This window comes from Felis catus, chromosome B4, assembly GCF_018350175.1.
Source record: "Felis catus isolate Fca126 chromosome B4, F.catus_Fca126_mat1.0, whole genome shotgun sequence".
Taxonomy (NCBI): Eukaryota; Metazoa; Chordata; class Mammalia; order Carnivora; family Felidae; genus Felis; species Felis catus.
In genome coordinates, this window is record NC_058374.1 from 101,431,725 (window position 1) to 101,453,518 (window position 21,794).

At 38.1% G+C, this 21,794-nt stretch overlaps 1 protein-coding gene across 8 annotated transcripts in view; it reads left to right on the forward strand.

The window, feature by feature from the left end:
* NAV3 (neuron navigator 3) overlaps positions 1–21,794 on the forward strand; it is an 829,170-nt gene that overhangs the window by 661,826 nt on the left and 145,550 nt on the right. For all 8 annotated transcript variants that reach the window (XM_011284133.4, XM_019835257.3, XM_045062101.1 and 5 more), the window contains 3 exons: positions 5,677–5,785; positions 6,493–6,876; positions 18,848–18,967. In XM_011284133.4, coding sequence (XP_011282435.2) covers positions 5,677–5,785; positions 6,493–6,876; positions 18,848–18,967 — 613 coding nt within the window. The remainder of the gene's footprint in view (positions 1–5,676; positions 5,786–6,492; positions 6,877–18,847; positions 18,968–21,794) is intronic.

Genomic DNA, 21,794 nt, shown 5'->3' on the forward strand with positions numbered 1-21,794 from the left:
TATATCACACAGTTCCTTCTTCAAAAATCCATAAGTTTTAAACCACTGACTACGTCATATTTGGTTACCATGTATGTTTACAAAAACAAAACAAAACAAAAACAAAAAACACCTCCCTATAGGACTCCTCACATTTAAAAGAATTAAACCTGACCAGTGATCTCTTTGTTTCTGATTCACACAACTGATGCTAAATGTAGATGTGTTTTTATTCTGTATGTAGACCCTCCTATTACAAGATGTTTTATGAGGCTCTCCGGAATCTTAGTGAACCAGCTTTAGAAGAAGAAAGCCTAGAGAGACAGCAGAGGCAAATATTGCTCAATTTTTCATGTCAGTTTGGCTTTAAAAGAGTAATGTTTCCACAGTTGTGGGAATAGTGATTCCTGAATCTGAATCTGAATACACCAGGTGCTTAGACATAGAAGATTTACTTCTTCACCATTGTGTGATTTCTGTGATGAACTGTTTCTCATAAAAGACCTCTATGCAGTACAAAGGCAAGAGAGGGAGTAAGGATCTTTTTAATTTTTTTTGATCTTCTGAAACTGTGGAATCAAATAATATTCATCTTTTGCCTTTAAAATAGTAGCATTTATCTTGTTCTAAGTACCTCTTACATAAGTATTTTCAAAGATATGAACAGAGAGCAGTCCCCTGGCAGGATTTGTTGCTTGCTCTGGTAAATTATAGCATGCTGTGCGTGGGTGTATATATGACATTCGCCTTTTTGTGCATAAATAACTTGGAGCATTACTGTCAGAGGGCAGTCTCTCAATAGAAGTCTGTATGTTCCAAGGTTTTTAAACCAAACATCTGCTTATTATATTTATGGGGTTATTCTTTTTAAGGCTTCCCCCCACCCCAACTTATGCCAGTTTTCGAAAATGCAAGTGAGAAAGTAAGGAAGAGTTTATTCAAATAGTTGTGACATGAATAATCATGTCAGGATAATGAAGCACTCCAATGCAGTTTCCTAAATAATGATGCATGTTAAGTTGGTAAATATATCCAAGCCCAGAGCACACGGGAATTTCAAGATTTCTACCACGTGCTTGACTGGGTTCTGCTTCTGACTCAAAATGGCCTCTTCCAAGTGAATTTTTAGACAGAGTTCCTTGAGTTCCACTCTTTAAACTTGTGTATCCTAATAGATTAGACTAAGGTCTGTGCTATAACTTTATAGGGGAATTTTAAAAGATAACTAGCCATGTTTTTGCTATTTTCTGCCCAAAATATCTGGCTTGAGATGAGTTGAAAAATTTCCATCCAACTCATTGTTGGGGTCATCTACAAAATTAGGGTTCTCAAAATACATCAGGCAGCTGTACTCTAAATAACATTTGCAAAGTGGTTGGTGTAGAGGATATAATTCTTTGTGAACCAGGTTCATTCATATATAATTTGATTTCCTATTAAAAGATGACAGTGCTGACAGTCTTAATTACAATGTATATAATTAAGGCCTAAAATGTAAGAGCAGGACCACATATTAAGCAAAAATGCAGAAGCCACTATTTTTCCTGAATGAAGCCTCTTGAGTGTCAGACAGGATAGTAAGGCCTTACGCACATTTTCCCAAATGGTATATTCCGTGATTATCTTCGAGTTTTTAACATTGTTGTAAACTGCTTTCTCATTGCTTATGAAGTGTCCTTTGTAAGTGGGGCTAAGAGTAGGGCTAAACTGAGCCTTAGTGGAACAGAGATTATGAAAGTGAGAGGGGATATAACACTTTTGAGACTAAATTAACTTATCGTGTGTTTTTTCTACTAACTTTTGTTGTTACTGAATAATTCACTTTATTTGTGCTTTTACATTTGGCCTTTTCAGTTGAACTTCCTTTCTCTCCCCCAATCCTCTAGACATCATTTGGATACACATTTATAGGATGTTTTAAGATTTGTGCAATCCTGAAGGGGATTGTAGGTGTATTTAATTGTATTTTGCCTTTTATGGGTCATTGAGAACATTTACTGTGATAAATGTTGATTTGGATGTTATCTTTCTTAACATGAATGAGGCAGAAATTATGTTTTGCTCAATAAGGACCGGGAGAAAAGATCCATTTGTCTGATTGTCATGAACAGTGCAGTACCCTATGAGCAAATATCATGAATGAATAAAACCAAAGGAGGGAAGAAGGTGTGGTTTTGTAATATGAGAGAAGCTATATAAACAAAAATGGATTCAATTGGAAAAAATTAGGATCTAAGATGCCTGTTGGATTGGAAGAAGGACATTTAAAATGAGCTGAGGGGTGCCTGGGTGGCTCAGTTGGTTAAGTGTCCGACTCTTGGTTTTGGCTCCGGTCGTGACCTCTTCGTTCATAGGCTCGAGCCTCACATTGGGCTCTGTGCTGACAGCACAGAGCTTGCTGGGTCTCTCTTCCTCTCTCTCTGCCCCTTCCCCCCAAAATAAATAAACTTTTTTAAAAAGTAAAAAATAAATAAATAAATTAATTAATTAAAGGAGCTGGGGTGCCTGGGTGGCCCATTCAGTTAAGTGTCTGACTCTTGGTTTTGGCTCAGGTCATGATCTCATGGTTTTGTGGGTTCGAGCCCCACATTGGGCTATAAGCTGACAGAGTGGAGCCTGCTTGGGATTCTCTGTCTCCCTCTCTCTCTACCCCTCCCTGACTTGCACTGTCTCTGTCTCTCTCAAAATCAACTTAAAAAAATTAAAAAGTATATAAATAAAACATATAAAAGGAGCTGAAGAAGATGTGAAAAAACATTTAGTGAAATGGAATGTCTGAAAACACAGTGTTTCTATTATTTATATTAAAAAGATATTGAGGGGCGCCTGGGTGGCTAAGTTGATTAAGCAGTCGACTTCGGGTCAGGTCATGATCTCGTGGTCCGTGAGTTCGAGCCCCGCATCAGGCTCTGTGCTGACAGCTCGGAGCCTGGAGCCTGTTTCAGATTCTGTGTCTCCTTCTCTCTGACCCTCCCCCATTCATGCTCTGTCTCTGTCTCAAAAATAAATAAACGTTAAAAAAATTTAAAAAAAATAAAAGATATTGAAAGAAATTAAGATATCAGTGTTATTATGTGAGTTGACAAGTGGCTGACAGGCAGCCTGATTCCAGTGTAGAAGTTCTCACAGAGGGAAGGGGACCAGGGCCAGGGGACATGTAAAGGTATATTCTACCACCTCGTGTAAGGTCAATGACTACATCCCTTCCTCCTTCCAGTAAAGGTTATCTCAACAACTCCCTCCTTTAAGACTTGTCATTTCTTGGGGGGCCTGAGTGGCTCACTCGGTTAAACTTCTGACTTGGGCTCAAGTCATGATGTTGCGATTCGGGAGTTCGAACTCCATGTCATGAGTGCAGAGCCCACTTGGGATTCTCTCTCTCTCTCCCTCTCTCTTTCTTCCCCTCCCCCACTTGTGCATGCTCTCTTTCTCTCAAAAAAAATAAATAAACTTAAAAAAAGAAGACTTGTCATTTCTTACCATCACTTAGAAACTTAGGTATATTATTGTATGAGATCTTATATTCTGATATTGGCTTTAGTGCCTGTCTGATTTTGTCCCATTCTTCACTATTTCTTTTGCCCACTTTGAGTAAAATCTCTTCTTGACCTGTGACTTTCCTTTGGCTGTAATTATATTCTTCCCTTTAAGATTTTCCTTAAAAAATCCTTCTTTGTCTTCAGGGTTTTACCAGATTATTTTGAAGTAAAAGGTAGGCTTTCTAGCCATTTCTAAAATATGATGTTATATTTATGAGAAGGATGGGAATAAGTTCCAGAAGTATCATGATTGGAATCTTAAGGGTTATTAGCAGTTCTGAGTCGTAAAGTGATGTTAGTTTATAAGGTTAAGGATTGTGTTAACTTGAGTTAGTGTAGGAAAAGTTGATGCCATGTGCATGAGGGTACGAAATATATTTTTCTAGCTCTTGAAAATATATTTAAGGACCATTTTTATACTTTCAAGTTTGAAATAATAATGCTACTTTTAAACATATTTTAATCATTCAAATAATTTATAAATTAAAAAGTAGAAATTTACGGACTGGAAGCAAAATGATGGTTGTTTTGGCAACCATCCAGGAGGAGGAATAATGAACAATGTAGTAATGTTTGGGTGAAGAAGAAAATAGAGGAATCAGCAGTTGTGTCTTCTGGTATTTAACTGCCCATGGTGAAGGTAGTATAAAGTTGTTCTGTCAGTTTCAGAGCCACTAGGACCTCTGGATGGAAATGAAAGGGAGGCAAATTATTCATCCTCAGAAATGTTTTCACAATTAGAAGTTTCTAATAGAAGGAGCCATCTCTTCCTGAAGAGGAAGGCTTTCCAGTCTTAGAGGTTTCAGGCAGAGGCACATGGCTGTCACCCGTGTGAGGCATAGATCATGTGAGGCATAGATGAGTTTCCTCACTGGCTGAGCTAAGAAGAAGCATTCTCTGGAATCCCTACCAACTCTATGATTATACTGTGAATGTTAAATGGGTGTATTTGTTGCATATGTGTCTTTTTTTTTAATCTGGCATAAATTCTGAGGAAGAAAATGAACACGTCAAATACCTACTTCTATTCTTGAAACAGATTGTAGATATGCATCTTGACTTGTCTATAGTGGCAGTCTTCATACTGGAGTTTAATATATGCTGTTTTCTACCTTCACTTTCCCTCCACTTTTTCCTTTGCTTCCATTCCCTTCTCCTTCCCACCATCCCCTTCCTTTGCCTTCCTTTTCTCCCCTCTCCTTCTCATACCTTCCCTCCCTTTACTCTATCAGTGTCCCTCTCTCCCTTCCTTTCCTGCTGCATCTTTCCTTCTTGTTAAAATTTCCCATCACGGAACATCCTTTTGAGCCCAAATTGAACAGAAGAGAAACTGTACTTCCCCTGCCATCTCCCCATGTTCTTCTCATTATCCAGATAAGTTTCAAATGGCCACTGGCCTGGAAGGTGTTACGTCGCATAATCAAACTGGTTTTCTGGCACCTCTACCTCCAAATGATGGGTAGTGGTTGTGTAAGGCCAGCATTTGTCACACTGGCAGAGCTGCTTGTCTCGTGCCTATTAAACACATGCTGACTTGAGGTGCCAAGGACTTTACTGAAACTGTAATGTCACATGTGGATGCTGTGAGTCCCTGTGGAAAGCGGGGAAGGAATTGAGAATAAAGCTATCCGATGTTGTGAATTTTGATCCATGAGTCTAATAAAATAAAAGACTTACAAATGTATTGCTTCTAAAAGAAAAGGCCTCTATCTTACTCCCCAGAGTCCAAATGTATAATTGCTACCAGGTAAGTTTATCTTACTATTCTGAATATACCTAGAAATAAGTAATTATGGAGATAATTAGAATCCCAATAATTTCAGTTTTTTTTAAATTAAGCTCGGTAACATGCAGTACTCTACAGTGTATTGCTGAATTAATCACTGTCACTTTGCAATGATTAAGGTCACAAATCTATAAAGCATTATTGGATTATCATCACTTCTTATCATCAATTTATTACTTGTAATGTCACATTTGTTTCTATTCACATTTTATTTGTAGAAAGAATCATAATTTTCAGATAATAGGCATTTGGAATGTCCTACCTTTATTTTATTTTAAGGAGAGGAATTTGTATTACTTATCTATGTATACAGTTATTCTGAGACCAGGAAATGACTTGACTAACAAGTTTATTATTATGTTACTTTTTTAGGTGAAGATCCTGAAACAAGAAGAATGAGAACAGTTAAAAACATAGCAGACTTGAGGCAAAATTTAGAGGAGACTATGTCCAGTCTTCGTGGGACCCAGATAAGCCACAGGTTTTTTGTTTTTTGTTTTTTGTTTTTTCGCAGTTCTACATTTCTTTGGGCCAATAAAGACAAATGACAACTGAGCACTAACTTCTTATAATGATAAAGAATTTAATTTCCCTTAACTGTTTTCTCACTTAAATTTTACATGATATTCAACTGGTGACTTCTTAGCACAAACCCAGGGACTTTTTTTCTCCTATCCTTCTCTTCTTTAATAGAATGCCCCATTCAAACTGAATTAGCTACTGAAATTGCCACCATCACTACTAAGTAGATTCTCATGCCTGTGCCACGGAGGTTGCAGTTGAAATGCATCTGGCAGGGGGGAGGGGAGGGGAGAGAGACTTTCAAGAATAATTTTGGTCAACTTCCAGAATCGTTCTGAGAAGCTGTAAGGGGTTCGGTTCAGGGTTTGTTGAAAGTGTGAAACAAAAATTTGCTTTATCTAAACTGTGATGATGGCCTTTCTTTTGAACGCACGAAAGTAAAACAAACAAACTTCAGAATGCCCCTCCCACATTTTGACCTCTGCAGAGGTGTCTTGCATCTCATAAGAATGCCGAGATAACGTCTTACGATGAGTGCATCATTTGGCTTGCGTGAAAATGGCATGCTTCTAAGAAACTCTAGCCTTTCCAGTCCTCATGTAGTGCATTCTCGGTCTATGACCCCAAGTGAATCAGAGTATAGTGACTTCTTCGCTTTGTTGACAGCACCCTGGAGACAACATTTGACAGCACTGTGACAACAGAAGTGAACGGAAGGACCATACCCAACTTGACAAGCCGCCCCACTCCCATGACCTGGAGGTTGGGTCAGGCGTGTCCTCGACTTCAGGCTGGGGATGCCCCTTCCCTGGGGGCTGGCTACCCTCGCAGTGGTACCAGCCGACTTATCCACACAGACCCCTCGAGATTTATGTACACAACGCCTCTCCGTCGAGCAGCTGTGTCTCGACTGGGAAACCTATCACAGATGGACATGAGTGAGAAAGCAAGCAGTGACCTGGACATGTCTTCTGAAGTTGACGTTGGTGGATACATGAGTGATGGTGATATCCTTGGGAAAAGTCTCAGAGCTGATGACATCAACAGTGGGTAAGTGGCCCTGGGCTCTACCAGCATTATGCGAACAGGGAGGGTGGTCTCCTAAGATGCATTAGCTATAGGAAGGGTATATAGGTGAGTTCACAAAGTCATTAGAAAACATAATAAATCAAAGGTTATTTGGGGGTATATCAGGCCCTCTCGTCTGCTCTTTCCTGAAAAGTAAAATATCTAAAATTTCTATAAAATCTTTTCATTGTGAGCCATTAAATTTTTCTATTGTTAGTTTAGAGAAACAAATGTGCCCTGGGCTTTTCAGAGTGATTTTCACAAGCTTCTTAAGTAACAGATTTTGTAGTGAAAGACGTGGGAAGGGGACAGGAGGAGTTTTGCTGAGCTGCTGCAATTTTTTTTTTGTTTTAGTTTGGCTTATCAAAGCTGCCTATAACTTCTTGGAGGAACAAATATTTTCTAGCATTCTTCAGTTATGCACCTCGAATTGAAAGCTTCAATCTCTTTTGATGAGATTTTTTTTTTAAATCTTAGCCTTTGTTGTTGTTGTTGTTGTTGTTTTTTCTGTTTTCTATCATATTCCAAAAAAACACTGTTGTGATTATAAAACTTTTAAAGATTTTGGCAATTTGGAATATTTAGTTCAATCTGAGGATGAACGAAGGCAATAGGAAACTCTATTAAAACTGCTTCTATTAATTGTAATTCCCTACAGACAAGAAAACTGGTCTGAGCTGGCCACAATTGTGTAATGCTGAAGAAAGGCTGGACTTGCATTAGAACTCAGATATATCTGACTTCAAAACCTAGGGTCTGTGATATAACAAAAAGCTTCCCAATCAATTTTGTCATTTTCATGGGAGTCTGGGTTTTGACTTATTCTTTGTCCTTAGACATCTGAGAGGACCAGTAACGGAAATCATTCTCCTGTATGAGTAACCCTGACTTCATTCATGAAAGGAAAGGAAAGGAAAGGAAAGGAAAGGAAAGGAAAGGAAAGGAAAGGAAAAAGAAAAGAAAAGAAAAAAGAAAATCTTATTTGAAAGGTGACAAGACCTTAAAATAATTCAGACAAGCTTTAGATCAGATTTATAGCTCTGCTCTGTATCCAGTGTTTCCTTGTGACCACCTTACGTGGTGGCTAAATTCCAACAATTTAGAATTAGGGAGACGGATGGTGGTCAGTTAGGGTAGGAAATAGTTGAGTTGCCACTGGAGTCAGAGTGCAATTTAAATTCCTTTTGACCATAGCTATCTGTGGACCGCTTGGGGCCTTAAGTTATCCAAACTCCTTTTTGTTATCTGTAATAAGGATAAAATGGCAGAATCTCTCCAAATCCATTAGGAATCGAGGAAATAATCTACAAAATTGTACTTCCACAAAGCCTGTCACAGTATGAGTGTTGAATAAATGTGTCACTATCATAATTCCATTTATTATCATTCACACTCATACTGATTTATGGATGCTATTGTTATCATTTTTGTACATGTTAGATGCCACCTAGGAGGGAGTGCCCAGTGTAGGGAGCATGGTGGCAATGCAGGCACATCTAAGGCATGAACTTTTTCTCCCATCTCTCTCCTTTCTCACCCATTCTTTCCACTCTCCCTCCTATATCCTCTTTTTTCTTTCTTTGTCTCTTTAAATGAGAGCATATATGTGTATTCATTTTTTATATTTACTACTGGATGAAGATTTAATTATACACATAAATATCATATTTATACACACATGTATATGCATATTTATATATACAGAGACACATATACATATACGTGTATATATATAATATAGAGACACATACACACACAAGCCGTCAATCTCATTATTTACAGTAGTTACATTCTATAAAATCACTACATACACTGAATTAGTGAACACTGAACCATTGCTCCTAGGGGAAATACAGATATAGTTCCTGTGATCTTTTGGTCATAATCGTTTCATCAAACCATCAGAATATAGTCTTGTTGTATGTGTATTTCAATTTAAAGTGAGCTTATTTATTAGTACATATTGGAGATATATATTGTAGATTCATTATTGTAGATATTATTAATACATATTGTATTGTTAATACATATTGTAGATACATTAACATTGAGCTCATGCCTAAAAGCAGTATAATCCATGCCTGCATGAAGCTCATCTAACACATATTTTTCCATAAGGCACATCGCAGCCTTCCTACACTTGGGAACACAAGGGCACTTCAGCACTACACTTGGGGGCCATCTTAACACCAGAATCTCAAACAGGAAGCACAAAAATGTGAAAAATGTGGCTCTAAATAGACTAAAGAGGACACATTGGCAGTAGGAGAGCTGAATCAAGAAGGCAGAATATCACCTTATTTGACCTCAGCCTGGAATGTCCTCATGAGCAACTTAAATTTCTCTCTGTTCTGTGCCTGTCTGTGAGTGACCATGAATATGTTGCAATTATTGATTTGGGGCTTCAAATTTTAGCCAGTAAGCAAATTTGCAAATGTGGTATTTATGAATAATAAGGATTGACTATATTTACTTATAAACAAGTAAAATGTTTATCTGGAGAGGGAAAGCATATCTTGGGAGCAGTTTAAACCAGAAATCAATGGACATTGACAATGTAATGTGTGAGTCATTTCAAAGGTCTCGTACAGAAAAAAAAACTGAGGTAAGAGCAGAGTAGGGAGAAAGTGCTAAATACAGGCATGGAATAGAAAGGAGGGAATAAGAAAAGGAAATAGTTTAGTTATAGTCTCTGATTTTTTTTTTATTTTTTATTTTAGAAAAAAGACAGAGCAAAGGAGACGCAAAGAGAGAGAGAGAGAGAGAGAGAGAGAGAGAGAGAGAGAGAGAGAGAGAGAGAGAGAGAGAGAGAGAGAGAGAGAGAGAGAGAGAGAGAGAGAGAGAATCCCAAGCAGGCTCTAAGCTCAGCTGGAGCCCAAGGCAGGACTCTATCCCATGATCCTGGGGTAATGACCCAAGCCAAAACCAAGACTCTGATGTTTAAACCACTGAGCCATGCAAGTGCCCCTACATTCTCTCACTGAAATAGTTATGGGGGTGCCTGGTTCAGTTGGTTGAGCACCCAACTCTTGATTTGGGCTCAGGTTATGATCCCAGAGTTATGGGGTCCCTCCCCACTCTCTCTTGTGTACTCTGTCTCTCTTTCTAAAAAATAAAAATAAATAAATAAATATCTAAAGAGGAGGGAAATGTAATAAGAGCATGTTTGTAAGAAAAGTATAAATATTGTAGAAAGAATGTCATTTGATAAGCTTCACTAAAAAAATAATTTTCAAAGTCACAGGGACACTTGGATTGGATGATATTCACTGACCTTTTCCCCAACTGAGATTCATGGAATCTGAGTACTTAATTTTGAGAGATAGGGACTATTGTGACCGGACCTCAATAACATTATGCTAAAAAGTTTACACAGTGTACTCTAAACAATTGAAAGCAGATTATTGAATAGTCACAGAATAAGATATGATGATGATTTTTGAAAACCCCCTTTAGGGTAAATCTGCAAAATGGATTGAGGGGAGCAGCTCTGACGGCAGGTTTCAGACATTACTGCAAAAGTCCACGTCCAAGTTTTGTAGTCCAGAAACATGACAGTGGCCTTGACAGGGGTGAAAGAAGGAAAGAATTTGAATCAGAGGTACCAGAGAGGAAAAATGTACAGAATTAATGATAGGCTACTCATGAGGGCTTCAGAGAGGCAGAGAATTCAGATACGATGCCCATTTTGAAAGCACAGGAGGTAGGAAATTATACCTTTAGAGAAAATAGGCAGACAGAGAGAACTGATTTTTATTTTTGAGAAAGCAGAGAGGAGATGCTGAGTGTAGAGTTTCCAATGTAGAGTTGGAGACAGTGTGGTATAAAAGTTTGTTGTTGAAAATGCAGAAGTAGTTTTCGCGGTAGAGCTACGATGGAGAGTGTGGTCTCAGAGAAGACAGTAGAACTTGTGGGCATGAGGACTCCTGGGGAAAGAATGGAGAGACAGAAGAAGGATCTTTGGCTGAAGTAAATACGGGTGTATGTATCCAAAAAATATCTCTAAGTTCATCCTATGTGCCAAGCAGCATTTTGGGACCGTGTGTGCAGTGGTGAGCAATAGAGACACAGCGCCATGTGACTTACGTGCGGCCTTTTTTGTTTGTTTGTTTTTTAATTATCGTCAAGTTAGCTAACATACAGCGTATACAGTGTGCTCTTGGTTTTGGGGGTAGATTCCTGTGATTCATCGCTTACATATAACAACCAGTGCTCCTCCCAACAAGTGCCCTCCTCAGTGCCCATCACCCATTTTCCCTCCCCCCAGCCCATCAACCCTCAGTTTGTTCTCTGCATTTAAAAGTCTCTTAGGGGATTACCTCCCTCTCTGTTTGAAACTGTTTTTCCCCTTCCCCTCCCCCATGGTCTTCTGTTAAGTTTCTTAAGTTCCGTATATGAGTGAAAACAAATGATACTTGTCTGTCTCTAACTGACTTATTTCACTTAGCACGATACCCTCCAGTTCCATCCCTGTTGTTGCAAATGGCAGGATTTCATTCTTTCTCATTGCCAAGTAGTATTCCATGGTATGTATAAACCACATCTTCGTTTTTAAAATATTTTTGTAGACGCTCGTTTATTCAGTGAACGAGCGTGTCCTATATACACACATGTGTGTGAGTGTGTGTATAGATTCTTGGATCAGGAGTTTTTCCTTAAGGTAATTTTTTGAAACAGCTGAGTTCTGTATGTAATAATACATATTACAGGCATACTTCAGTTGGGAGTGTATACCATATAGTCTCTCAGAGAAGAAGATGGATGGAAGTTACTCTGCTTCTGGCCCACCAGGTTTCCAGTGTCACCCTGAGCATTGATATTCAACAGGCAGTTGGAAAAAGAGAGGAAGAACTGCGGTGTGAGAATATTCCCTACGTACAAGATATGGAGGTTGCGCGTATGACTTCTACCCACACTTCCTTATCCAAAACGGCTCTGTTGCCACATCTAACTGTGAGGGAGGCCAGGAAATCTGGGTTAGTTGTGTGTCCAAGAGGAAGAGGAAGTTGGTTGAGGAGGGCTAGCTAGGTTCTGCTGAATTCACTCCTGAGAAACACAAAAAAAGTCATATCCATTGTCCTTCCTACTTGTTTCATACCTCAGTGGAACCCATTTCAGGCTTCTGTTCATTTTTGTTCCTGTCCGTGTTTCAAATGAAGTCTTGGAGTGTTTTACAAATGGGCCCATTTAAGTATCATCACTGGTTCACATGTTTTATTTTTGTCATCAGTATTCAGTATATTTAAAAAAGGCTAAAAATAACACAAATCCTGTATGAAAACTTCCCCTGGTGTGGTTGACCTGTTTGGCATTATACATTTTCTCTTTGCCATGGCAGAGTACAGAACATGGACATGTAAGGAATGACTCAGAATGCTGTCCCCTGGGCAGAAGGTGACTAGCCGTGATCAGCAGGTGGTATGGCTGGTTTCAGCTCAAGTGGGATTGAGGGGTCTTGTGTGGAGGACATCCCACGGGGTGCTGCACTTAATTGCCCACCAGTCTACACACAAAAAAATTTGGCATCTCTAGGATGTAGCCTGATGCCTCAGCCTAGAATTAAAAGGTGGGAAGACGAGAAGACTAGAGACATCCCAGGAGGATTTTAATTTGATGATGTTTTAAGCAAGAAAAAGGGGCATAGAAATTGCGCTACGATTCATGAAGAAATTGAGTCACAAGGTTAATTTTCTGTTCCCAATTTTTAAAAAGTACGTTTCACTGATTAAAGGGACAAAGAGCTCAAAAGACATAGTAGAGAATGAAGGTGTTTAATTTAGGATTTTTTTTCTCCTGTAATCACAAGGAATGTCATGAAGTGAATGGGAATGGAGTTTCATTTTCTCATGTACCTTAAGTAGAACTCTGAAAACTAGTTAATCGGCATTCTGAGAATTCAGAATTTCCTGAAGCATGTAAAGACTTATCTCTTTCTTCTCTTTTTAAAATTACTTTAAACACTTGGGGAATGTGAATCTGCCAGTAATTAGGAATTAGTCAGAGAAAGCCTCTTGCTTATAATGAGGCCCTGAAAAAGTCTCCATTTATGAAGCAAAGAAAGAACATGCTGGAAAATTGGGGAGAAAGTTACATATTTTAACTGGGTGGAAATTGAAGTTATCTGCAGATGTCACAGTGTAAATAGCTGGGCCAGAATATAACCTGAAATTCTACTTAAAGTCACATGGCCAAACACAAAGTAATTTAATTCTGGGCAATTAACTTTTTGGAAAGGGAGGTGAATGCTTTGATCCTTCTCTCTGGATCCTCCCTCAATTCACACTTAGTAAACTTGGTGATAGGAAGTATGACTAACATTGGAAAGGGCAGGGTTAAAGCAGTGAGTTGAAAGGGTTTATATGGCAAACCACAGATTCCTAATCCTAATGCTTCAATTAATTGCATATTCAAGATATGAGAGTTATGTTTAGTGAATGTGGAGATCCTAATGGAAAAATAGCTGGTAATAATAGCCAACACTTACATACCACGTACTAAGTGCTAGACAATGTTCTATGCATTTTACATGTGTTAACTCACATATGATTCACCATAGCTCTAACAGGGAAGCCTATCATTATTATCTCCATTTTATAGATGAAACAACTGAGGCTTGGATAGTTTAAGTGACTTTAGCTAGAACTCAGAAAATTTGTTAACTGGCTTCTGGGAATTCAAAATTCCTTAAAGCATGCAATGCTGGACTTGAACCTAAGCAGTTTGGCTCCAGTCTGTACTCAGCCATCATGACATACTGACCTTGTGAGATTGTCTCCGTGTCTTCATGTACACATTTCTCTCCTAGGAGTTGATTTTTTATAATATAACAGAGCTTCACAGCAAGCATTCATTATTGGTATAGTTTTTTTTTTAAGCTAGCATATTTGATCTAGGGGACAATACTTAATAATTATCTGTGTTCAGCTAAAGGAAGATGCTGAACTAGAGTGCCTTTGAGGTTGAAAAACAAATCCAAAAACTTTAGATGCCTCGCATGTTCATGTCATTAAAAAGTAGTTCATTGTAGCAGTCGCTGATAAGAAATTCGAATGTAAAAACACAGAATTCTGGTAAGTTGTGGTGCATTATCGGTTTTGAATTTTGCCAAATCCCCACAAAAAACAGAAAAAGCAACTAAACCGCAAAGCAAAATCAGAATTATTGCTCATACATAAAAGATGATGACAGGGGCGTCTGGGTGGCTCAGTCGGTTAAGCGTTGACTCTCAGTTTCGGTTCAGGTCATAATCTCATGGTGTGGTAGTTCGAGCCACATATCAGGCTCTGTGCTGACCGCTCAGAGCCTGGAGCCTGCTTCTGATTCTGTGTCTCCCTCTCTCTCTGCCCCTCCCCACTCATATTCTCTCTCTCTCTCTCTCTCTCTCTCTCTCCCTCTCAAAAATAAATAAAAACCATTAAAAAATTAAAAATAAAATGGATAAGACAATGATACACATGAGAATAGCTGATTATAAAAATGTAATTTTGAGTGAAGGAAAGAAGTCACAAGAAAACATGTAGTGTGACTCAATATATAGGAAGTTCAAATCCAGGAGATGCTAAACAATTTAGTTTTAAGGATACATGCCTATGTGGCAAAGATATAAGTAAAGGAATGCTTACAAAATCCAGGACGTTAGTTATCTCTGAAGGGGAGGTTTGGGGATATGAGGGGTGGGAGGCTATATGGCCATTGCAAAAACTGTAAATGTCCTATTTCTGAAGCCAGCTAGTAAGTACATGAAAGTTGATATTATTTTTATTATTATTTGATATGTATTTTTATACCTTATATATCTGAAAAAATATATATCTCACTCTAAATTTTTTTTTCAAAAAGCATGAAATTGCTATGATGGTACAATTGTATATCTTTCTGTTCATTGAGAAATGAAAGTAGGATTAAACAATATAAAAAATAAGATTTTTAGGGGAGCCTGGGTGGCTCAGTCAGTCAAGTGTCTGAGTCAGTTTCGGCTCAGGTCATGATCTCATGCTTTGTGATATCCGTGCAGAGCCCACTTGGAATTCTCTCTCTCTCCCTCTCTCTCTCTCCCCTTTCCCTGTTCTGTCTCTCTTTCTCAAAATAAACAAATTTAGAAAAATAAGATTTTTCCAAAGTTTCTCTATTGCAGTGAATTCCAGACATAATTAGAGCATAATGATACCGATTCACAGATTTGAACAGACTCCATCTTGTAATAGCTGAGTGTGGTGAGTGACGAGAGGCACGTATCTATATTGTTGATTGGGTAGACGGTGTCTTTGCCTTTAACTATACTAACACACACACAAGGAACACGAGCCTTAGTGATGAAGATAACATATGGTCAGTTTATACTAGATTTGAGATGCTTATGAGACATCCACCTATCCATGCCTTGGAAGCAATTTAATACCTTATTTTACAACAAGGTGAAACGATATGGGCTAGAAATACTAATTTAGGTAATAGACACCTAAGGCAAATATGCCATAAGTATGCAAATTTGCCTGTACAGAAAGAAACAGAGTAGGAATGTAAGTGAGGAAGAACTAGGAAATGCTTTGTGAGACTATTTTTTCATGTGAATATTTTTTTATTTAAAAAAAATTTAATGTTCATTTATTTGTGAGGGGGAGAGAGAGAGAGAGGTGAGTGTGAGCAGGGGAGGGGCAGAGAGAGAAGAGAGGGAGACACAGAATCCAAAGCTCAGGCTCCAGGCCCTGAGCTGTTGGCATAGGGTCTGACATGGGGCTTGAACTCATGAGTCATGAGATCATGACCTGAGCTGAAATCTGACGCTTAACCGACTGAGCCACCCAGGCACCCCTCATAGCTTATAGAATTTGAATGTGACTAAAATTATTCTAATACTTCCACATTTTGAGATAATTTATTTTTTTGTCAGTAACCTTCACGATTCTTTTGCAGTTTTTTTGTGCTAACAATCTTCCCTGTGATTGTTATCTCTTCTTAAACTCATCTTGGCTGTCAGTTTTGCAGTTTGTATATAATGTTCTTAGGAAATCATTTTTCAAATTTTACACTATTCTTTCCAAATGATTCCCTAACATTTATAGCTCCCAAGACTATAGCATAATTCTTGTAGAGGAACTATAAAATTCATGTTCTTTTAGATTTTTAAATCCTCCAGAAAGAATGAAAAGAAGGAAGAATTACCAAGATAATTTAAATCAGAAATTTGTCTTGTGTGAATACTAGTCCTGTATGTTGTTTTTTAAATAACAAACTCATGGTGGGATGCCTGGGTGGCTCAGCCAGTTGAGCGTCCGACTTCGGCTCAAGTCATGATCTCACAGTTCGTGGGCTCGAGCCCTGCATCAGGGTCTGTGCTGACATCTCAGAGCCTGGAGTCTTCTTTGGATTCTATCTCCCTCTGTCTGCCCCTTCTCTCTCTCTCTCTCTCTCTCTCTCTCTCTCTCTCTCTCTCTCTCTCTGTCTCAAAAATAAACATTAAAAAAAATAAATAACAAACTCATGGTTCTATTATGAAGATGCCCTATCAACATTCAAATGAGAGTATCTGTAGACAGAGGAATTAGAACTGACTCATTTTTCTGTTTTAATTGATACCTGTTGGAAACCTATTTGATATTACTTGGAAAATCAAGGAGCCTAAGAAAAAGGAATATCCTTTAAAATACTTTTTGAAAAAAGATTTTACTAAATTTATTGAAGTTTTAAACATTTTTTTCCTTTTGCAAATTAGTTTTCAAAGCAGTTGACCTTTGTCTATAGAACTTACTTTTCTGTAAGTATTAAATAATTGAAAGGTTATATTTCTAATAGAAGTGATCTGTCATCTTATTTCTTATTTCCATGCATCACCATCATGGGTAAAGTTGCCCCAAGATCTGCTATGATGCTTTCTTTTTACAATATGGAAGCCTTTTAAGTTCAGCTGAACAAATGTTCAATATATTTGTTGATCCCAAATGATATACAAAACATTGTGCTAAACACTGTTGGAGATACACAGATGAATAAGCAGATCAGTGAGACATACATGAAACGTAACTTGTGTACATTGTTATAACTTCCTCCAGAAACTAAGTTTAGGATTAAGCATGTTGGTAAAAAAGAAAATGAAGAAGAAGAAGAAAAAGAGCGTCTCACTTGCCTGGAGAGAAGATTTCTACTACCCTCAACCTTTTATTTATTTTTTTATTTTTCAGAAAGAGGGAGAGAGTGTGCATGCATTCACGCACCCAAGAGCAGGGATGGGGCAGAGACAGAGACAGAGACAGAGAGAGACAGAGAGCATCTTAAACAGGCTCCACACCCAGTGCAGAGCCTCATGAGGAGCCTGATGTGAGGCTTGATGCAGGGCTCAATTTCAGGATGGTGATATCATGACCTGAGCCAAAATTAAGAGTTGGCTGTTTAACCACTGAGCGACCCAGGTGCCCCTTCCCTCAAACTTTTACAACACAATTTTGAAAGTGAGAAAAATATTTGCCACTAACTAAACACTTTTACCTTATTACCTATATTACCTTATAAGGATAATTCAGAATGACTTAGTGTTGTTTTGTAAATAAAATGCATATATTTCCTTTTCAAAATATGTGGGAGAGACTTTGTGAATCACAAGTAGCTACTAGTTATAGGGCCCTCATATTAAGAGCTTTGAGTATTCTTCCTTTAATTTTCTTAAAAATCTATCTGCAGATTTTATTCTTCCCAAATTCAGTGGAAGAAATTGAGGCACAGGTTAAGAAACTTGTTCAAGGCCCTTCAACTAGTAAGGGCAGAATTCATAATCATCGAAGCAATTCGCCAGTTTGATAATCCTAGCTTTAACTATTTGGTCAGTCTTCAATATGGCCGTGATTGAATATTTTTTTTATTCCAAAAAGTGAAATTGACTCCAATTTGCTTAAACAGATTGGGAACATGATTGTAAAGAAGGATATCTCCTAGAACCCAAGGACAAGTTGAAACCACATGGCCAAGTGTCTGCTTCCTTTTGTGCATCTGTGCCATTGTTTTTACTTTGCTGACCAACTTTCTCTGTGACTCCTTACATCTTGTGGAAATAAATACATCTCCTTAGTTTTCATGATCATCACCTCTATTCGCATAGAAAGACTGATGACCTATCTTTTAATCCTAGTTCTCAAGAAAGAAAAATTTGATATACAGCCCAGAATGAGGCTATATAAACAATGTGTTCTAATCCTCCATAGCCAAGGAAGGAAGATGACCATTAGTAACATGACGATTTGGGTCTACCATCCCTGGGCAATGGTGATGGTCCCATGATGACAGGGAAGTATCTCTCAAAGGTATGAAGTGGGGCAGTGTGGCCCTTCAGTTCAGACAGTAATGCATGATGGTTCAGATCATTCCTAGATTTATTTCTTAATTCTGCTACGACTGATTGAATAGCACTGGGTGACTTAACCTTCTCATGTTCACTCATTTTATCTCTAATGGGACAGTCGTAATGTTATTACATGTAAACTATTTAGAACAGTTAATGGAAACATTTTAAACAATGCATCTAGGCTATTATTTTATCATAGTGGCCGATTGGTAGCATACATTTTACTTATCAAAAAAATTCATCTAATTTTAAGTTTAATAATATTACATTACTCCTATGACCTTCAATCTTCAAAAATGAGATTTACAAGATGAAATGATCTTGCTCTTACTTTGCTAAGAGTTATATTATCTCCAAGCTTGTTTAAAATTTTGATAACCAAAGGGAAATAAATGTAGGTTTTACATAGGCTAGTTATTTGGTGTAGCAAGTAAGATTGGTTTTCTAATAAACTTGAAAAGATGCTCTAACTTTTCCTGGTGGGTAAAATGTTTATATAGAAAAAACTGTGATAGGGCACATTTACATAATTATTGAAAATTGTGAATACTTTTTATGAAACTAAATTATACAGATGAGATCATTTAATTTTCTGTTGATTAATGACACATTTGTTTTCAGGTACATGACAGATGGAGGGCTCAACCTATATACCAGAAGTCTGAACCGAATACCTGACACAGCGACTTCCAGGGATGTCATCCAAAGAGGGGTTCATGATGTGACAGTGGATGCCGACAGGTAATGCTGTCAGTAATGTGATGGTGAGAAGTGCATAAAGCAATTTCCTGAGTGAGATCTGACAAGTTTTACAGTATAGATGAAAGGACTTCTAATATTTATGTAATAGTCGTTTTGGAATATTTTTAAAACTAAGGTGGGTTTTCTTACAAGACTTGTTTAGACCTGTATACTTAAAACAATTGCACTGGTGAGAATATCGAACAAATTTCAGTTTACATGGTGGCAAATTTTAATATCCGTAAAAGCAAAATTGTAAACACAGACTTACGTTCTTTTCTTGAAAAGAACCCTGGCTAATAAGTTCCTTTCAGTTCAGATATTCTCAGATTTACCTGGAGGCTAATGATACAAAGATTGAAACATAATTCAAATTATCAGGTACAGTAAACAGGATGCTTTTCTTGAGGGGTTTGTTGAAAGCATAAAACTCTTGCTTTAGGCTAATTTCTGTGTTGTAATTGTTTCAGATTGTTTAAAGGTGTGTGTGTGTGTGTGTGTGTGTGTGTGTGTGTGTGTGTGTGTTTGATGCATGTGCTAGTTATTATTTTGCCAGGAGTTGTTTTGTCACTTTGATCACAATCACTGCTGTTAAAGAATCTTGTTCTTGTAAAATACTATTGTAAGGCATACTTCTGACCTGATTTTTCCCTCTCATCATTCAGAATTTTGACTTTATTCATCAGGAAGGGATTGTCGTTTCCAAAACTATCATATATCAATACCTAGAGTGGTTCTTTACTAAAGTCAGCATTTATGAAGACAAAGGGTTGTGGCTTCATGTATCTGCATTCTGAAATAAGAACTGTGTACAATTCATTGTGCATTTCAACATAGCCAACTCTAGAGGCTAGATTCTGATATTAGTCGTCAGTTTCTCCTCACTCAAATGGTGTTGATATATTGGCGGGGGGATGGATTGAGGGCTCTCAATACACTTTAAATAGATATTCAGTTGGTCCTTCTGTTTTTAATCCTGCCGTCACACCCATTTTCAGAAATACCATCACTTGTTACATATTTGGGGGTCTTCTCTGGGTGAAGTTGGCTGCTTCTCAGCTTTTCTTACCATGTGTTCAGAAAGCTGCTTTCTCAGATCTGCGTGAGGGTGAGGTTGAGGGTATGTGCCTGGTATCCTGCAGTTCAGAGACCTGTCCAGGGGGTTACAGCTAGGGTTAGGCTGGGGGGTATGAATTAGGGGTTTGGATATGTGCCTGGCATCCGTAGATCAGAGACCTCTCCAGAGAATAAAACCTCAGACATCTGCTGGAGTGAGAATCGACATGGCAGCCATTTACAGAGCTGAGGCAAGGAGGGGATTTGGGGTTCTGAATACTCTTTAAATGATGCTGTTGATATTTTAACTCCTGTTGGCCAGAGGGCAGTTTCCCCCAGGATATATATATCCTAGTCTCCTAGTCTGCATACCAGCTGTGTGTGAGAGAATCATGTGGTTACAAAAGGAGTATGAACAATTTTTGTTTCCCTACCCCTAACCTGAACTCCTCAACCATTTTCCCTTGCTGACTCCTTCAACAACCCTGGACTTCTTTCTGCCCTTGAATTGATGCTTCCTCCGCCTGGAATGCCCTTTTCTTCATTCTCTACATTGTTTTCTCCATCACGACATTTCAGTTCAGCTTTATGTTTCCTTCTCAGAAAAATGATTCCACAGAGGCTAGAATGCATTTGATTTCCAGTCACTTTCTTACCTGTGACCTTATATTATTTTCTTCAGTGTACACATCCCTTCTTTATATCATACTTAGTTGTATACGCGTTTGTCTTATATATTCCCCATTCCAGTGTAAGTGCATGAATGCAGAATTTTGTCATCATTACACTTTGAGCCTTTAACAAATGCTATGGAGTGAATGAACCAAGGAATGAATATAAGCTCTACATTCATATAGACTAGCAATAGAGTCCAACTAGGTACACAGGCAAATGAGGCCAGGAAAGACCCAACATACTGCAAGGATATCATATAAGAGAGGGAATGGGTTATGTGGAAATACAGGAAGCAGTGATTTGAGGGGGAACAATCTACAGTGTGGACTACATTTTGAGACTAATGACCTGCACATTCTTAGCAGACAGTGGAGAATATTAAAGGAAGGGGAGAGTCTATTGGTCTTTAGGAAATGAGATTGTGGGATCAATACAAAGGTGCCTTATTTTGGAGACAGTTGGGATAACTCTCCTACTCCTTTAAGACTCCAGATTGGGGCCTGGCTGAGGAGCCTCAGAGCAACAGAAAAACCCAGATGTGTGTCTAATAAATTGGGGCCTGTGAAAGCAGCAGGTCTTAATGTGTGGTAACTGCGTCAGCAGCATCAGCAGCACTTGGAACTTGATAGAAATGCAGATCAGCTCTATCCAAGACTTACTGAGTAGGAAGCAATGGGGTGGGCCCAGCAATCTGAGCTCCAGCAGGCCCTCCAGGAGATTCTTGTGTGTGCTCAAGTTAGCAAATCACTATCCTAAAATTAACAAACAGATGCCAGGTGTATGAAAACACGAACACTTAACATAAACATTTAAACATTAAAAAATGGCATATTGAAGTTTTTATTCACTTCATTAGCTGTGCTGTGTCAAGGGAAAGACAACATAAAAACAACAATGGCACTAATCTTTAAATTAGATCAAATAATGACATGTTGCACCAGAAATAAATCGTCTCCATTCATTAGATTCAGCTTCTGAGAATTGCCTAAGAGGTTTGTGAAAGAATTATATAATTTAAGGAATACAAAAACCACTTTAGTCACTTGTATATATTAAATACCAATAAAGTCCCAGGGAAAATCCTGCTATCAATAGA